The 18,488-nt window shown below is 39.3% G+C and overlaps 1 protein-coding gene across 3 annotated transcripts in view; it reads right to left on the reverse strand.

Annotated features, from left to right (window-relative positions):
* The window catches only part of LOC118781598 (golgin subfamily B member 1-like), a 39,874-nt gene that overhangs the window by 11,918 nt on the left and 9,468 nt on the right, over window positions 1-18,488 (reverse strand). The window contains exons 12-22 of one of the 3 annotated variants that reach the window (XM_036534589.1): window positions 15,639-15,756; window positions 15,394-15,485; window positions 14,768-14,918; window positions 10,326-10,432; window positions 9,965-10,055; window positions 8,783-8,913; window positions 8,488-8,535; window positions 7,841-7,950; window positions 7,289-7,457; window positions 7,103-7,207; window positions 1,265-6,088 (exon numbers count right to left, since the gene is read on the reverse strand). In XM_036534589.1, the coding sequence (XP_036390482.1) occupies window positions 1,265-6,088; window positions 7,103-7,207; window positions 7,289-7,457; window positions 7,841-7,950; window positions 8,488-8,535; window positions 8,783-8,913; window positions 9,965-10,055; window positions 10,326-10,432; window positions 14,768-14,918; window positions 15,394-15,485; window positions 15,639-15,756 (5,946 nt within the window). Of the gene's footprint in view, window positions 1-1,264; window positions 6,089-7,102; window positions 7,208-7,288; window positions 7,458-7,840; window positions 7,951-8,487; window positions 8,536-8,782; window positions 8,914-9,931; window positions 10,056-10,325; window positions 10,433-14,767; window positions 14,919-15,393; window positions 15,486-15,638; window positions 15,757-18,488 lie in introns of all 3 variants that reach the window. The other 2 variants (XM_036534588.1, XM_036534590.1) reach the window with 2 other exon arrangements.

Consider the following 18,488-nt stretch of genomic DNA (forward strand, 5'->3'; position numbering starts at 1 on the left):
CTTGTACTTTATCTGCAACATTCTTCTCACTTTCACCAATGTGCTTTTCATACTCCTCAATCTTTTTTAGTAAATCCTTTCTCACTATTAGTGCAGCCTGAAGCTTCTTCTTTATTAGATCTTTTTCTTTTGATAATTTTTCTTGCTGAATTTTTAGTTGTTCATTTTCCTTGACTAATGTTCTATTTTCAAATTCCTTACTTTCAATTTGACACTGATAATGGGACAATTGGGTTTTGCCCTCCTCCAACTGTAGGGAGATGTTCTCAAGTTTTTTGATTGAGCACCTTTGTGCATTCTCCCAGCTTTCAAGTTGTGAGAGGAGATGATTTTTCTCCTCTGTGTGCTTCACCATTTCATTTGATGCCGACACCATAACTTGAGTGACTGCTACATCTTTTTCTCTTAACTGCTGGCTAAGTGTTGCAATCAGTTCTTTTTGTTGACCTATCTGAATGTTCATACAATTAATCTGGTCTTCTTTCTTCTCAATTTCACACAGAAGATTGGAACGGTCAATGCCTGCCTCTCTACTACTTTCAGTGCCAACCTCCACCTCACCTTGTAGACATCTTACTTGCTCCTGAAGTAAACACACCTGCTGCTTCTCAACTTCATATTCTTTATCTCTGTCTAATAATTTATTTTGTTTTTGATGAAGACAATGTACTGCTTCATGTAATTCTTTTCTCAAAGAATCTACTTCAGACTGATGATTTGCATTCAATTCTTTAATTGTAGTTTGTAGAGAAAGGTTTTCACCCTCTAAAGCAACTACTCTATCAGATATTGTTTGTGAGAATTCAGTAAAATCAGCATCACTAGTCCTTTTCTTTAACTCTAAGTTTCTTAATTCATTTTCCCTGTCTTTTAAAGACTGCCTCAGTTGCAAGTTTTCGGTTTCCTTTGTCTGAATGGCTAAAAGACCCTCTTCTAATTTATTTCTGTTGGCTGAAATCTGCTGACTAAGCTCTACAGCCTCAAGGTCTTTCTCTTTCATTTGCTCTGAACTAACTTTGAGTGCTGATGTTACCTCTACATACTTTTCCTGCAAACGATCTAGGTCCTGTCCCAGTGCCTGGACTTTAACATCTTTTGACTTCATCTCATTTTCTACACTTTTCAGTTGCTCAGCAAGGAGATTCTTATCACGTTTTTCCCTATCAAGGATAGATAGCCATTCCTTTTCAGATTCCTGAAGTGTCTGTGCTATTTTCTGGATTTCTAATTTCAATCCAGATATTTCTTCTTCCTTGACACTAACCTGCACCTGAAGATGCTCCTTCTCTGTCTTCATTTTCTCCACTGCTTCATTCATGCTACTGAAGTGGTGCTGACTCTGGAGATGCAACTCCTCCTGCAAGTTTTGCAACTGCCTCCTGTAACCTTTGACAAGTTCCTCTTTCTCAGATATTGTTTCCTTTAATTCCTGCTGCAAATGTTCTTTTTCACTGATGGACAAATCCAGCTGCTGCTGAAAATGTTGTGCTGCCAGACTGCTTTCTTCTCTCAGTTTCTTATTTTTCTCATCCAGTTTCTGCATTTCTGACACAAGATATTCTGCATGTTTAACTTGTGCAGAATACTGATTATTGATTGCATGCAAGGCTAGTTCTCTCTGCTCCAAATTCTCTGTCAAGGCATTCACCTGTGCAGCAACCTGGAGGTGTTGTGACTTCAGCTTCTCAATTTCAACATTCAAGGAGGTGGTATTTGCTTCATGGGAGGTAAGAGCATCCTCCTTTTGCTTTAAAAGCTGGGCATTAGATGCTTGGATCCACTGAAGTTTCTCTTGAAGGAGTGTGGCTTCATTTCTCAGTGCAGTAGTGGTGCTTTCTGCAGTTTTTAGTGCATCATTACTGTCACTGAGAGCCTTGTTGAGACTGGTGACCTCTTCATTCCTTTGGGAGAGCAGCATTTTGACTTCATGAAACTCTTCTAAATTGGCAGCATACTTTTCCTGTAGATTTGTAAAGGCACTCTGATTTTCCTCTGATGACATACTGAGTCTTTTGTACTCTAATGTAAGTTCCTGAAATTGGCCCTGCAGTTGAGATACCAGCTCTGTGCTCTCCATAAACTGGGCTTTGAAAAGGGCTGCTTCATCTGCTTTTCCCTGGAGATCCTGAAGAGCTTTTGTTTTCTCTAAAACTTCAACCACTTTCTCTTCAAGGACTTCTTTTAATTTGACAATTTCAGAAGACTGGGCAGACAGGTTGTCCTTTAGCTTTGAGATGGATTCATTGAGTTCAGAGAGTTGCACTTTTAAGCTTTCACATTCTACTTCTTTGGCTTTGAATTTTACATTCAAGTCTCTGCTGTGAACAAGTGAGCTGTTCTTAATGTCCAGTACAGCCTGGTCCCTTTCTTTCAGCATTTCCGTCATTCGAGTAGACTCTGAGGTTAAGGCCTCCACTTGATTTCTAAGGTTCATGGCTGAACCCTCCAGCTCTGAAAACTGTGCTCTTAACCTCTCACAATCATCCACTTTTTGCTGCAGGTGGGACTCTTTATCAGTGATTTCCATGCTTAGCTGTTCTTTTTCCTCAATCATTCTCTTTATCTGGCCCTGAAGGTTATTTATAATCTGTGTATTTGTATGAACTTGGGCTTTTAATGCTTCAGACTCTATTACTGACATATCTTTAAACTGTTTCAGCTCTTCTTCCTTATTTTTCAGGGATATCTCCTTATCTTGCAGAGATTTCTGCATGGTCTGTATTTGTGTCTGCAGCTCAATGACAGTTCCTATTGTCTGGTTTAGCTGATCTTTACCTTCCACTGACTTGTCTTGTAACTGCTTTATAAATGTTTCTTGCTGATTCATAGATTCAGTTTTCTGTTGTAATGTCATATATAATTTCTGTCTTTCAACATTGAAAGCTGCCAGCTGCTCAGTTAAAGAAACTATATTGTTGTTTTTGCTGGAGAGCTCTGACTGAAGAAGACTAATTTCATTATGCTTTTGGGATAACTCTGCAGCTAAATTCTGATGTTCTATTTTTATTTTGCTGTTTTCCTCATTTAATACCTGGATGTGCTTCTTAAGATCCACCACCTCAGTCTCCCTCTGGGCTACTTCCTCTATCAGCTTTTTATTACTAGCAGTTTGATTTTCAAGGGATACTTTCATTACATCAAACTGACTACGGAGTGACACCATTGATTCACTACTCTTATTCAGTTCATCTAAATAGTTTTGACACTCCTTAGTCTTATTTCTGAGAGCCATTTCTTTTTCTTCCAGTCTCTGACTCAGTGTTGTACACTCAGTCCTGAGGTTTTCTGTTTCAGTCTGAAGCTGGGAGAGAAACTCTTTCTGCTGGAGAGTTTCATTCTGCAATAAAGTATACTCAGCTGTTTTCTGTTGCAGTGTAGTGTCCTTCTCTACTAGCCCTGATTTCAAAGCAGCACTCTGCTCCTGGAGGAGGGATAAAGTATCTTGAAATTGAATAAGCTGACTTTGTTGCATTTCATAAAGTGCTTTTTGATCAGTAATCATTTTGTCCTTCTCAGCAACACTGCAGTTTAATTGGTCTATCTGAGTGTTCAAGACACTGATCTGCTCTTGGGAATGTGTGACTGTTTTCGCACTTTCAGCAAGCGATTTTGTGAGATGACTACATTCATTTGCTTTTGCCAGCAAATTTTCTGAAATTGATTTGTTCTGTTCAAAGACATCCTTCAATTCTTCAGTCCTAATAGTTAATTCTTCCTTTTCTTTCAGCAGCCCTTCAATTATCTTGCGATTCTCCGAATGCTGCATATCATAAGCAGATAATCTGCTTTGCAGTTTCCTTTTCTCCTCTACTAGTTCTGACAGGGATTTATCTTTTTCACTCACTTCCTGTTGCAGTGTCCAAATCATATCTGTGAGCTTAGCCACATTGGACTGAAGGTTTACATTTTCCTCAAGAGTTGCACCAGTCTTTTTTCCAAAATCTGCCACTAGCATCTTTTGTTCAACAACTTCTTTCTCCTTGCTTTCAACAGAATCCTGCAACTGCTGGTTTTCCTCACTTAAGACCTGAATGTGGTTTTGAAGACTCATCACTTCATTCTGTCTATAATTAACCTCTTCGGTAAGTTTTTTGTTAACAGTAATTTGATTTTCAAGGGATGCTTTCAGATTGGCAAGTTCAGACTCAAGCTTTAAACTATTTTCATTCACTACACCTAAATGACTATGCAGTGAAACCACAGACTCATTGCTCTTCTTGAGTTCATCAAAATAATTCTGGCACTCCTGAGTTTTATTTCTGAGAGTCATTTCTTTTTCTTCCAAACTTTGACTCAGTCTTGTGCACTCAGTTCTGAGGGATTCTGTTTCACTCTGCAGCTGGGTAAAAACTTCTCTTTGCTGAAGAATTTCTCTTTGCAATGAGTTACAATCAGCTGTTTTTTGTTGCAATACAGTGTCTTTTTCCATTAGCCCTGATTTTAAAGCAGCACTCTGCTCCTGGAGCAGGGATAAAGTCTCTTTAAGTTGCCTGAGTTGGCTTTCTTGTAATTCACAATGTGCATTTTGATCATCAACCATTTTCTCCTTTTCTGCCACACACGATTTCAGCTGGTCTACCTGAGAATTCAATATACTGACTTGCTCCTGCAAATTATCAATGGATTCCTTGCTTTCACACAGTAATTTTGTGAGATGACTGCATTCATTGGTTTTTTCAAGCAAACTCTCTGAAATTGTACTTGTGTTTTCTTTGAGGACCTTACAGAGTTCATCATTCCTTAAAAATAGCTCTTCCTTCTCTTTCAGTAGTCCTTCAATGGTTTTGCAGTTTTCTGAATGTTGTACCTCAAAAGCAGATATTTTACTTTGTATTATGTTGTTCTCCTCTATTAGCTCTGCCTGGGATCTCTTTCCCTCCGTGATGGTCTGCCTCAGTTTCTGACTCTCCTCTGTGAGTTTAGCAACTTGTGCAAGCAAATCTGCATTTTGCTCAAGTGCTACTGTAGCCTTTTTATTTAAATCGCCAACAATTTGCTTTTGTGCCTCTAGTTCTTTAGCATTTGTCTCAACAATAGCTTGTAATTGCTGGTTTGCACTTTCAAGGGTTGTCACACTCATTTCTAGTTCTGAAATTTTCTCACATTTAATTTGGAGATCCTTCTGTAGCCTCTCATTATCAGAATCTCTTGTCTTCAACTCCTGATAGAGTTTTAGTCTTTCACCTTCTGCTTCCTCCTGAGTAACATTTAGCTTTTGCTCTAGTAGGGATATTATTTCCACTTTCTCCTGCACCACCTTTTTAGCCTGTTCCTGTCCCTCCAACTGTTCCTCCAGTTTTTTGGATAGGGCCTGCAGCTCCTTATTGTGTTTGGACACTTCAGCAAGGAGTTTGTTGCGCTCCTCCTTAAAGGATTTCAATTCTTTTTCATACATCTGCTCTTTATCCTGCAGCTGATCCTGTAATTTTGCATTGGTGGCATTTGTTTCCTTCAGTTGAGAGAGAAAGTGTTCAGACTCCTGCAGTTTTTGAGATGACACTGCCACCTGCCCCTTCAAGGAAGAAATCTGAGATTCGCATTCTGAAAGGTGATTGTGGTGGTTCACATTTAACTTATGAATTTCCCCTCGCAAGCTTTGGATGGTCTTGTTGTCCTCCTGAACTTGCCTCATGAGGTCCTCAACTTCCCTCATCTTCAGGTCTTTTTTCTCTTTAGCCTCACTTAATTTGCATTCTGTTGTTTTCAGTTGTTCAACTAAGTCTGCAATTTTAGTGTTCAGGGCTTGCTGGTCTGAGGACTGAGAGTCTCTGATGATTTGAGCTTTCTGTTCTGCTTTCGCCAAAGCAGTTTCTATGTGTACCAGGGCCTCCTCTTTGCCTTTGATCTCCCGTTTCAGCTCCAGGATTTGCTCAGTGTACTCGGTCATGTTGTTGGTGAGAGCAGAGATCTCCTTATCCTTGTCTGAGAGTACATCCTTTAGGTTATCAATTTCTCGCTCACAAGTTTGAAGGTCATGAATTAGCTGAGCCCTTTCTTCCAAATGGGTTGAGTTTAACTTGTCCAGTTCATCATTCGCCTGCTCCAATTCACTTTGTAGTAACTCAATCGTAGACTCTTGTTTCTGTGTCTACAGGTTTAGAGGAAATACAAAGAAATACAAATTGTGTAAGTCAGAAATCTGTAAAATTGTGCAGCAGCTTGTACTTCAAAGCCTAACTTTTCAGGCAGAACCAAAAAAACCAACTGGTGTGAAAGATATTTAAAGGCTACTGGACCTGTTATGTAAGCTCCAGAATTCAGAAACATTAGCGTAAAACTTGCAAACAGTTCCAAAAAGGCTCAAGAAGGCAATATGTGCCATTTTATAAACATGACATTTCAGATTATTCAAAGCCTACTGGATAAACACACATTTGTCATGTGATCGGGTACATGCCTCGTATATAGCCTTCTGAACAGTCTATTTTGCCATCAAATTATCCAGCAATTAATAAACTCTATCCTCTGCTCTAAAACAGAAATAAAAGAAACTTACTGGAGAGAAACAAGGCTGGTCTTCATGGCATTAAGTATATACATGAAGTTAATATTAAAACAACTTTAACAATCATATCAATGCCCTGGTGGAGTGTTTACAGATATTCTCTCGCTCAAGCAATAGAAATACAAAGGAAGCATATTCTCAACTGGAGTGCTGCGCCACACCACAGTGGCAATGCTTGCTATTTTCTTCAGACAATAACGTGATCTTGAAAATCAATAATCTCAAGTCAAACTTAGACTCAAAAGACAGATACAAAGATAGATTACAGGTACACTAGCTAGTAATAATCAATACCAAGTCACAGCTAACCATAACAGATAATTATTTCTGTCTGCTGCACAACCATCTCCAGGCATGGTCAGTGATGGCCTTTTATTCACCACTTGAATTACATAAAAAATTCAGGAATAAAGACATTTCTGGTCCTATTATCCTTGTGGCAGAAACCCAGCAGCAGCAAATGCCAAATCAACAAGAATGTTCTCAGCATACACATTCATGCATCACTTAGCAATGATATCCACACTTCCATAAGACTTTATATCACAATAAGCATGTAAAAGTATAAAACCATGTGTTTTTAAAATGAATATTTACCTTTTCTTTCATTATATTCAGCTTCTGTGTGAGTTCTGTGACTGATATCTTCATTTCAGAACACTGCTTTTCATAGGTGTTGCATTTCTTGGTAACTTCAGATAGCTAAAAAGGAAGGAGCACATTATATGTAACATGCCAATTCACAACTGAAAAAAAAAATGAAATTATAATATAGGTTCTTACACTGTGCTCTGTTTGAAGCAGCTTCTCAGCAACTTCTTTGTGCTGTACCTCCTTCTCCTTCAAAGAATCTCTCATACTATCAATGAGTTCCAGTTTCTCTGACGTTTTGGCTAATATGTGCTCCTTCTCCATGAGTGATGTTTCCAGACATTCCTGTGTTTCCCTCAGCCTAACGTTTATCAAAAGGAAAAATTAATTACAAGCCCTACTTCACATGTGTAATCACATATTTTGTCAACCACACAATACAGAGAGGGTTTCACTGTGTCCACAATTCAGAATATATACCACATCTATAATATGCTGAATCTCTTTTTAGATTATTCCTTCTCACTCTCTCAATGGTAGGTAGTGACCACACATTACTGAAATTAGCATTACTTTGGTCTTTGTGCTTCTTTGACAGATTAATGGTTATCCTCTATCAAGGAATTGATAGCTAATAATCAGCAATGATTATTAGCCGACTTCCTAAGTCAGTCATTCTCTAATGGCATACAAATATTCTTTAATACCAGGTGACCAGCAGTGGCAGTTGAGGTTTCTGCTTACCCCTTCAGCTGCTCATTGAGACTGGTGACCAGCAACTGGTGCTTCTCTGCATCTCTGCTCTGCTGGTTCCGCAGACTGGCAAGCTGACCCTGCAGACGCTCTGTTTCATTCTGAGGGAGTGGCCAGGACAGCAACTGCTCAATGTCACTGTACAATGTCCACAACACTGCCATAAACCCAACCAACTTCACTGCAGACTCACTCAAAGATACAGCACACTATCCTCTCAGTTCATGTTGGTTATTCCTCACAATATTCTCCCTACCAACACACAACATGCAGCATAAAAGGAACCTACTTCACCCTTCTCAGGTTTTCAAATTTTGGAAAGTACATTTAAAGTAATAATTATATTAGTTCCTTACATTTTTTTGTCAAATAAATGTTTTACTTTACAATGAATTTCAATATTACAAAGCAGCGCATGCTCCTTTTATGTCGCCAAACAGATAAGAAAAGTTTTCTTATTACACACCCTGGTGAGGTGATGGCAAAAGTTAATTTTTAATAATTAATCAATAAAGGATCAGCTGGAAGCGGTACACCCATATGGATGTGGACACAAGACGTTGTGTGACAAACAACATGGCAAGAGTCAGCTGTCACCGGCAGGGTGCTTACTCTAGCACACACCGACACAAACACACCTGAGAAACCCAAAATGGCCGCCCTTCTTCATCTACATCAAACGTCACCTGTGTTAGAAGGGTTTGTTACAAAATCCTAGTTTTTCAGGAAGAACATAAAGTTACCATGCACTTGCTGCATTTCCCAATTGTCAAAAAGGTATATCAAACTGGAAATAAAATTAAAGTACATGGCATGCTAAGCAACTTGCCAGGATTAGTGGTAGGCACACATTCTGTGTCATCTGCGGCTCGCGCAAAACAGCTCATATAAAGAAACTTGTTGTATATGAGATGATATAGAAAGCCTGCCTACTTGTAGAGACTCGATGCGGGCTTGAAGCTGCAGTCGGTCCTCTAGGTCCTGACAGCGTTCCTCCAACCCTAGGATCTGCTCCTGCAGCTGGTTCCTCTCCAGTTCTAGCTCCTCCACCACTGACCTCAGGCCTGGTACAGTAGATTTGCAGTAGTGAAGGTGACAAACATAGAATTATATCACATACCAGACAGTGCAGGTTGAGCAGAAACCTTTAAAATTACAATCATATAACTCAAACTATGCTGATATGCTATTAAAAAGGTAATTGGATAAAAAATATATAATGTAAATGTTTTTCCTGGCACAGAAACAGTTTAAAAATAATTAATAAATAATAATGTTTTCTACAGCTGAAAAAAAAATTCAAGTAATTTTTCCTCTACAAATCTTTCACATCAGATTCTAAATTCTGAAAAATCTATTACTATTATTATCATGCAGCAACAGTATATTTGATGACACACTTGTGATGTGCATGCTAGGCTTCCTAACACTACAAACCTACATGAAATCATGCTTTATTAAGGGTTTCTGAATATCAAAACAGGCGACACGTCTGCTACTTCTTTCTCTAGGGAACAGTATTTCATTGTGCACTACAAACATATTTGCAATTGTGATAAACAACAGGCCTAATCAACTAAGTTCAGCACTATTCCTTAAGCGTAACAGATTATTTGTCTAACGTGTGTATGTCCTGTCTGTCTGCAGCCAGACATTTTGATTTCCAGAATTTAAAAACCCTTAATCTTAGGGCACACTGAATTTGTCAAACACAAGTGGACATCAAAGGAACACACAGAAAAAAAACTTACCAATGATGTGGCATCTCTTTCCACCTAATTTACACCTCGGACTGACACAGTTCATTGTGTTCAACACGGACTACAATCTAAAGAACCAAAACTAGGCAGTTCATCCAGCACGCACATGCTTAAAAATAATCTCTACAAAAATGACAAAAAAAAAACAAAAAAACAAAAAATAGGTCAACCAAAGGTCGGGTGCACACTGGGTTGCCACAGGTTAGATCAAAATCCACATAAAGGAGTTATGTCCAACAAAATGCAAAAACAAATGATGATCAATTTACACATGGAACAAAATGTGTGCATGCTACAATAAACTGTCTAGTAGGTTTCACACCTGCATCAGGGGTACTGTACTCTGGCCACCAACCTCCCATATTCTCCCCATCCATGGAGGTTGTACTCTCTAAAGTGCACTTTGGGTCCTGGTAAGACTGCTTCCCGTCAAATTCAAAATCCTCCTGAGAGAAAGAGCAGGTGTTGAACGAACCCATTATCCATTATCTTTCACACATAAACCTCAGTATACCACAGTACGTCACATATTCTCCCAAATAAAACATTGCATACTAATAACTTGGCCACATATACTTGCATGTATTTGTGTGTTGTACTGGCAACTTCAAGTCTACAAGATGTGGGCCATCCTCAGATTTAACGATCAGCAACTATTCACCCCAGTCTTTTCCTACCCAGGACAAAGCACAATAGATCTGCAGTAAACCTCCTACCTGCAGACTGCGGGCAGCAGGTTCCCCCGACTTCTTGCCCCTCGGCTGCCGTAGCCCCCGAGCCTGCGCCAGCTCCTCCTCCAACTCCTGCTGCCGACTGGCCAGCGCTGGATCGGAGCAGCCAGGAAAGAACCAGTCATCCTCAATCAGTTTTGTGCCACAGGAGAGTTCAATGTTTCATTCAGGTACAGAGCGGAGCTGACAGCATGCTCGCCACAGGAGACACAGTAACACACTCAAAGACAGTAGAAGATGCACGCCAGAGTGGAGACAGAGCTAAAGGCACTTGTGACAAACTTTGTGTGTGACCTCCCCAAAGCAGCATCCGGGTCACAGCCATGCATGTTTTTGCACCACAGAGAAAGCTTACAGCCAAGTGGCATTCCAAAACTTATGAGAAATTATAGTTTAAGGAGGGATATTTTCTTGAGGGCATGTTAGTTATTCAAAGGCAATTTCAATCTATTTCACTTCTGCGACTTGCAGCTGAACTGGAAGTTCTCTCCAATGGGGGAGTCACAAAAGTACAGACCTAAATCAGGTTTAGAATAGAGAGGAAGTCTACAGCTTGATTTTGATGTAGTTTTGTGTAATCAACAATAAAGTTATATAATGACATTTATATTACAAAATATCAACATACAAACAGTATGAAAAAATACATTCCCATCTGTTTTGTGATGTCAAGGAAGTTTTTAAGAGCAAGCTGAAAGAATATGGCAGAAACAAAAAGAAATGTGAAGACAAATGTGAAAAGTAAACCCCAAAATAAATTCAATCAATAATCAATATAAGCCAGACATAGCTCCAACCAAACACTGTAGGTAAATATGCTACAAATAATACATGCTATAATATAAAAAATATTTATTAATAAAACTGAGAAATGATTAATGTAGCCTTGGAAACTGGAGCTGGACCGTGCCTACATTGACCATGAAAGTGTTGATAAGGAGGAAAGGATGATAAAGAAGCAGGAAAACCAGAGATGACCGAAGGGCATGCATGTAATTAAGTATTCTGCATACACCTGACCATGTGGAAGCTGACCTCCGGCCTCTTATTTACTTTTTTGGGGGTAATTTCAGGTATACAAGGGTTTGCATAACAGCTTCTATTTTTTTTCAACTGAAGGCTGTTATCCCGACTTTCCCACCCTATGAAAGGCTTGAACTCTAGTGTACCTACAGTTCAAGGTTTTCATTCTCCAGCTCAGACGTAGCCTGCCCTGCAGACATCAGTGTCAACACATCTGTGTAAAGATGTGGCTCATGTTAGTAAACCACATTTCCTGATTTCTATGGAAGATGTCTGTTTTGTTATTGTCCTGTCCTGTCAGTCCCACATGGCCCAGAGCAAAGGTGGGGAAATGCAGAAAAGGGAGAAATGGACCTTATTCACATTGGCAGCTCAACTGAACTGAAAATGAAGCTGCCATGGCAACATCAGATGCCAGCTGAATTCTCAGGTGTGTGTGACTGCTGCTGTAATTGTGTTCTGCTGTATAACAATTGCTTTGCTGACCATCAAATTAGTTAATGAAAACCTCTGTTTGGGGTTGTAGCTAGTTGCTTGCTGTGTTCAGCAACCTAACCTTTGAAAAAAATAGGTTACACCCTGCTATGGTGACACACTGCAATTAAATATAACTATATTTCAATACTGACAGCTTGAGGAAGTTATTTTCTAGCTAACTGTTTCCTAGGTTTTGTTAATTTTGTAAGTTACCTATCAATAAATAATTTGTCCAAAGGAGTCCCTGTATTACATAGCTAGCTAAATAAAAACAGCTACCTACCACAGTCGGCACTGAAGCAGCTGATATTACAAGCAATAACAGCTACCAATCAGGTAGCTAGCTAGCACATAGCAGGATGTCTAATCTACTATATCCACCAGGTATCCAGGAATTACTACTAGCAACATTACCTATGTAGCCAAATGGCTACTGCCACGTGGCAAATTTGTAGCAAAATTAATATAATCTTTTAAAGTAATACATCTAACTGATATTATTTTTTTATTTGTCCTTTCAGATGTGCCTTTAGGAATACAGCAGTGCTATCATTCAGTGAATGTAAAGATCTTCATTTGCAATCCAATATATTCAGCAACTGAATCAGGTCCATTTATCCATGGATTGTACCATGGCTCACACAGTCAGAAAGCCATGGGGAAGTAATTCCCTGGGGCTGAAATAAGAATAGTTAATTTATGAAATAGTAGACCAAACCAAAATGTGGCAACCCCTTCCAGCTTCATGCTAGCCCAGATGACGAGCACGTATTAGCCAACACTGTACTGTATACAAACTCCCCGTTACCAAGGAAAATGGAAGCAAGACTGTTAGTAGGCATTAGTAATCACAACCAATGATAGAGGACAATAAATGGAACACACTGCTCCCCATGTCTCAGAGGAAGCTCACAAAACCTTTTGCTTTAAACAAGTGCCCTGCAGCATTTAGCCTAGCATGTAATATCTGATGAATAATTTAAAATTCAATTGTTAATCATCCTTTTATTAGTTAAAATGTCCCATCACTTCAGAATGATCATTTTCATATTAAAGTTGCTGTAAAGCTAATAAAGGAAAAGGCCTTGTGAGTTCTTTGTTGAGTCCAGGAGGGAAACAGGAAGAGACAGAAACATATATGGAGCACTCTAAAGCGCCAACCATTACTGCACTGCCAGCAATTTACTCAGCGGATAAATGCATGCTAGGAAACGGCAGACAGTGCAGCACAAGCTGGTGCCTGGGCCTGCATGCACAAAACTGATGGGAAACTGTTCTCTGTGGCTGCCCAATCACAGTGAGGAGTGGAGGGGGCTGGGGCGCGGAGCGAGTGCTCGTCAGGAGGTATGGAGGAGAAAATAAAAAGAAAAACATCATGCTCAACCGGACAGCAACAATGCACAAACGACTCTTCGAGAGAAAAAAAAAAACACCTTCCAAAAGCAACAAAAAAAATCTAGTTCCTGAACCAGCTATTAAAAAAAATTTGCAGTTACTCTCTCAGGTAGGGATGGAAGACATGTTTTAGCTGACATTTTGAAAGAAATAAATTTTTCAGCCAAAGAAGGAAAGGTATGTGGATAGTCTGACATGGCAGGGGATGAGGAGATGACACCAGACATATATTAATGATGATTCCACATGCCTTTGTCATCAATGAACATAAAGACGCAAAAACAACACTCAAAAGATAAAGCAAGTACTACTCACAATGGACTACTTTTCCTTAAGTCCCCAATGTATTTGCTGACTTTTTACCAACCTCACTAAGTGCAGTGCAGTTCTGTGTGAAGCTGTCAATCTGGAAAACTTGTCCCAATACCACTCCATAAATTACAGCTGGTTATTTCATCTTTTAAACGCACCTCTGGAAACCCCTTGGATTTCTGATTTAGGTTCACAATGATTTGCAGCATAATATCTATTCTAAAGCAATATACATGGAAAACAGCATTAAAACTGCAGGCACTGCAGTGGTTAAAAAATTCTGACCAGGTTTAAAAGAAAGAAAAATTCTTTTAATGAAGAGTGTGAAATCCTTCAGATTAAATAGTGCACATACTATTTTTAGTAGTTAAATTTCATCATTTAGCAAAGCATTTAGCAGGTTTAGCAAAGTCAATGCATGATATTTTCTGTTATGATCATTCAGTGTTTCCTTATTGAAAAATTTAGATAACTTTTTTAAAAAAATTAAAAACAATTACCCAATTAGTCAGTAGTGACTGTAATTGAATCTCCAGCTGAAAAGCTTTAAGGTCAGTGCTTTACCTACCATAGTAACACTAATCTTGCTTGTGTTAAACTGAATTCATTTTGACATTTCTGGCTTTCTCCTCATGTGCCTGCCTAATTCAAGATTTTCTAAATTATAATTATATTTGCAATTTTGTACACTTCAAAAAAACATTTCTGGCTTACATGAATGTGTGCTCTGGAGACAGAAATTTTACCATGTCATTGTGATTAGAAAGCATAATTGGTGATGATGAAAACACTGAAATTCATGGGGCTTGATTAATTAGCTTCTCGAATTATGTTCAAACAGCTGCAGCACCACATAATGAACGTTGCAAGCTGAAACCTTAGTTACTTGGGCAAAGCAATACATATACTGGCAATAACTTAGGTTTGGGAGGTTGCCTTGGTGGGGATATCAGCTAAAATACCCTAGAGATTTCAGGAAAAATAGTGTGAATAGTGTTTAAGAAATTAACTCTTGACAAAGATAATATACGACAAAAAATACCCTACTGAATGCCCATGCATGCATAATTGTATGTTCTGAAACACCAGCCAATATTTGGGACAAGAACAGTAGCACTGTAGTGGAGTGGCCTCTGGGTGTTGGACCCTGCGCTCCTGCAGGGCAGTGTCAGGAGGTGGGGCTTTTTTCAACTGCTGGATGCTGTTCACTGGCCCTTTACCTTCTCGTTCCTCCTCGATGTGGCTCATTCTCAGGGCCATAGCAGCCTTTTCCTCCCGGGCCTGGTCGCGAGCTGACTCTGCCTCCGCCACCATCTCCTGCCACTCCAGTACCTGACTCTGCAGGTCATCAGCACTGCCTGACTCACTTGTCTGTGAGAGGTACAATACCGTTAAAACTGTCAAGTTCCTAAAGGCCTGCTGCAGGCTATGCAAGCAACATAGGCTCCACTGAATCATTTTACATGTACCTCTCCAAGACACACTGTAGAGTATGCACCAATATAATCAAAACAAGAAAACAACAAAAGTTATGGGACCTGGGACTGGCACTACAAACCACATATTCCTTCTTCTGGGACTCGGTGTCCAATTAAAGGATGTGCAAATCTTTTTCAAAAACCTGTTACAATATAGTTTGTAAAGGGAAATTTTACACAGTTGCACAATTGCAATTCAATGTCTTTCATTCAATTACCTTTCAACCCCTATAATATGTATTACATTCCTGAAACGTAAGTATTGAGAGTATTTCTTAGTGTGTACACTGTTGAATCAGAGATCCTATATGCACCACCTAGTTAACTGCCTAATGCAATACAGTAGAAGACACAAGGTTTATTCAGACCTGAGAGGCAGCTCTCTTGGTGACTTGTTCCAGATCTGCTTGCATCTTCCTTTGCTGCTCTTCATAAACCACAAGCTTTGCAGCAAGCTGATCTATAAATTGACAAATGTTAGTGTTTTGAAAATACAAATTTGTATGCAGTCGCATACAGTCAAAATTTACATGAAAAAAAATATTTTTCAAATTTGTTGAAACATACACAAATAAATGATAAAACAGGTAAATATTGCAGTCCTCCTATTTACCATTTTTGGCCTTGAGTTCATCATATTGGTCTAATTTATACAGCATCTCCTCGCGCTCTTCTTCCAGATCAGAGATTCTGGTCCTTAAGGCATTCACGTCAGGACTAGAATTCCCAGACTACGGAAAACACAGAGATCACATCAACAATTTATTAATGTCAACGTAAGCCACTTGATGAATGCAAATTTCAAAAGCTCTGTCTAAATGCACACTATGATGACAGAGTCATGGAACAGGGCATGGAACAGAGAAGGCCTGGCTCACAATTGGCGTTCTAATTCATCCCAAAGGTGTTCAATGGGATTGAGGTCAGGGCTCTGTGCAGGCCACTGGAGTTCCTCCACACCAAACTCGTCAAACCATGTCTTTATGGACGTTGCTTTGCGCACAGGGGCACAGTCTTGCTGGAACAGGAAAGAGCCTTCCCCAGACTGTTGCCACAAAATATTTTATTTATTTAGCAGACACTTTTTTCTAAAGCGATGTACAAAAATGCATACAGTAAATATAACAACAGTACGGGGACAGGATGTGTACAGTTCCACAATGAGACAGTAATTCTCAGCTGAGAGCAAAGTCTGCTTGAGGACGCAGTACTATCTTATATATACAGCTACAGGGTGTAGGGCAACTAACAAGATCCGAATTCAAACAGCGAAATGAGTGATTAAACAGAGGATAGGTTTTTACGTGCTACGCGCTTCAGCACTCAGCAGCCCCGCGCTGTAAGTTTGCATGGTCTACCGCTTCGTGGCTGAGCTGTTGTTGCTCCTAGACGCTTCCACTTGACAATAATAGCACTTACAGTTGACCGGGGCAGATCTAGCAGGGCAGAAATTTTGCAAACTGACTCATGGCAAAGATGGCATTCTATGACAGTGCCATGTTTAAAGTCACTGAGCTCTCCAGTACGACCCATTCTACTTCCAAGGTTTGTCTATGGAGATTGCGTGGCTATGTGCTTGAGAGCCAGGCTCGTTGGTATGGCAGTCAGAGCGCATACTCAACCGTAGTGATGGCACTCCGTCACAATCGGTTTGGCTGAAGCACCGGAACTCAATAATTAGGAGGGGTGTCCACATGCTTTTAGCCATATAGTGTATGTGACTTCTCTGTAATCACTGAGTCATTTCCTTTCACACCTATAATCAAAGTTTTCGTCAAAGTGACCTTTTTCAAGGTTCACGACCCATTCAAGGACACGTGAAGGACCGCCTACTCAACTGACGTCCTCTGCGTAAACGGAGGTACATTCACACACCAACGGCGTTCACACCAGTGTGATGAGCTGTTTAGTGCGTATGCTGTAAGTGGTGCGATTAGAACACGAGATTGGAAAAAATCTACCTAATTTTAACTTTAAGAAAACAGCGATTTAAGTCTAAAAAAAGTATAGCAAATGCTAACTGAAACTATGAGAAGCTTAACAATGCTAATGAAAACATAACAAACCATGTAACATAGCCTAAGACGCATGCTCCATAGCATGAAAAATAAGTTATGTGCAAAAGGGTTTTAAAGTGTGACAACAGGCAACAACAGCTAGAGTTTGCAAGCTACCTCAAATGCTTCCAAGCCCCAAATATGTAATGTAACATATTACATGGAAAAATGATATTATGAATAATATGTGAAGTGTTGTAGTTCTACAAATAAATGTTAGTGGGAGTGAAGATTTACGATATCATGAATATCAAGAGGACATTCTAAAACGCTTAACGTGGCTTAATGTTCCAAAACTGCGATCAGTGATTATCAAATTTCTCTCACACATCTCTTGTCATAAACACTTTTAACATATCAACAAATCAAAACCGAAGTCCAAAGAGAGAGAAATCTGGTGATCATTGGACGCTATTCTGGAACATTAAGCCACGTTAAGCTTTTTCCTCATAATGGGCGTCAAGGGAGAAGAAAACATTTAATGTAAGATAACGTCCATTCTCATAGGATTTCTGTTTTGATTTTTGGACAGGTGGAAGTGTTTATGACAAGAGATGTCTGAGAGAAATTTGGTGATCATTGATCACTGTTTTGGAACATTAAGCCATGTTAAGCCTTTTCACGTTGAGCGTTTTAGAATGTCCGTACTTCCATAACAAATGTGCCTCGGTTTTAGAAAAGTAATTCATAAATGTATTCACAATAGGCTACTAGCAATCCAGCAAACACCCTTTTGATATTAAACTACATTATGAAACATTTTCATTGCAGTGAATAACGTAAGAAACTTTGAAAACATAATATCTTGCTTAGCCTATTTAATTTTCAACCATACTGGCAAGGTGTCAGACAAATACGGTGAAGTTAAAAATGTTCTGATCTAGTGTTTCTGCTTTTTCCAACGATAAACAGAATTTAACAAAAGATCAGCTGCAGCTGAGTTAAGGGTATTTAATTTCAGTGATGAACGGAATCTAGCTTGCTAGTCAACTAGGTTTTCATTTACAGATACAACACGCATTATTTCATAGTGACAGTCATAACAAGATTCGCTCAAACAGACCTTTAAATGGTGCGTAAACTTACATCTGCAAATGGAAATGATGTACGTGTTTATTTGCATATAGAGCGGGTAAGCGAGATCCAATCACAAGTGGTCACTCGAGACGCATGTGGAGACACATTTTAATGACAGGTGTGAACTGACGTACTTAGAGCTGTCCACTTGTGATCGGATCACCCAAGACACATGTTAATACCAGGTGTGAACAGGGCCTAAAAACTATCGCTCCTCTCTCTGCTCTGCAAGAGTTACTGCATTCAACATTCCAGTCTTTTCCAGACCTTTTAAGAGAGTTTTCTGAATTTTGTTTGCAAGAAACCTACGCAGCCAAAAAGGCCGAATT

The sequence above is a fragment of the Megalops cyprinoides genome, chromosome 8 (assembly GCF_013368585.1).
Source record: "Megalops cyprinoides isolate fMegCyp1 chromosome 8, fMegCyp1.pri, whole genome shotgun sequence".
In the NCBI taxonomy this organism is placed as follows: domain Eukaryota; kingdom Metazoa; phylum Chordata; class Actinopteri; order Elopiformes; family Megalopidae; genus Megalops; species Megalops cyprinoides.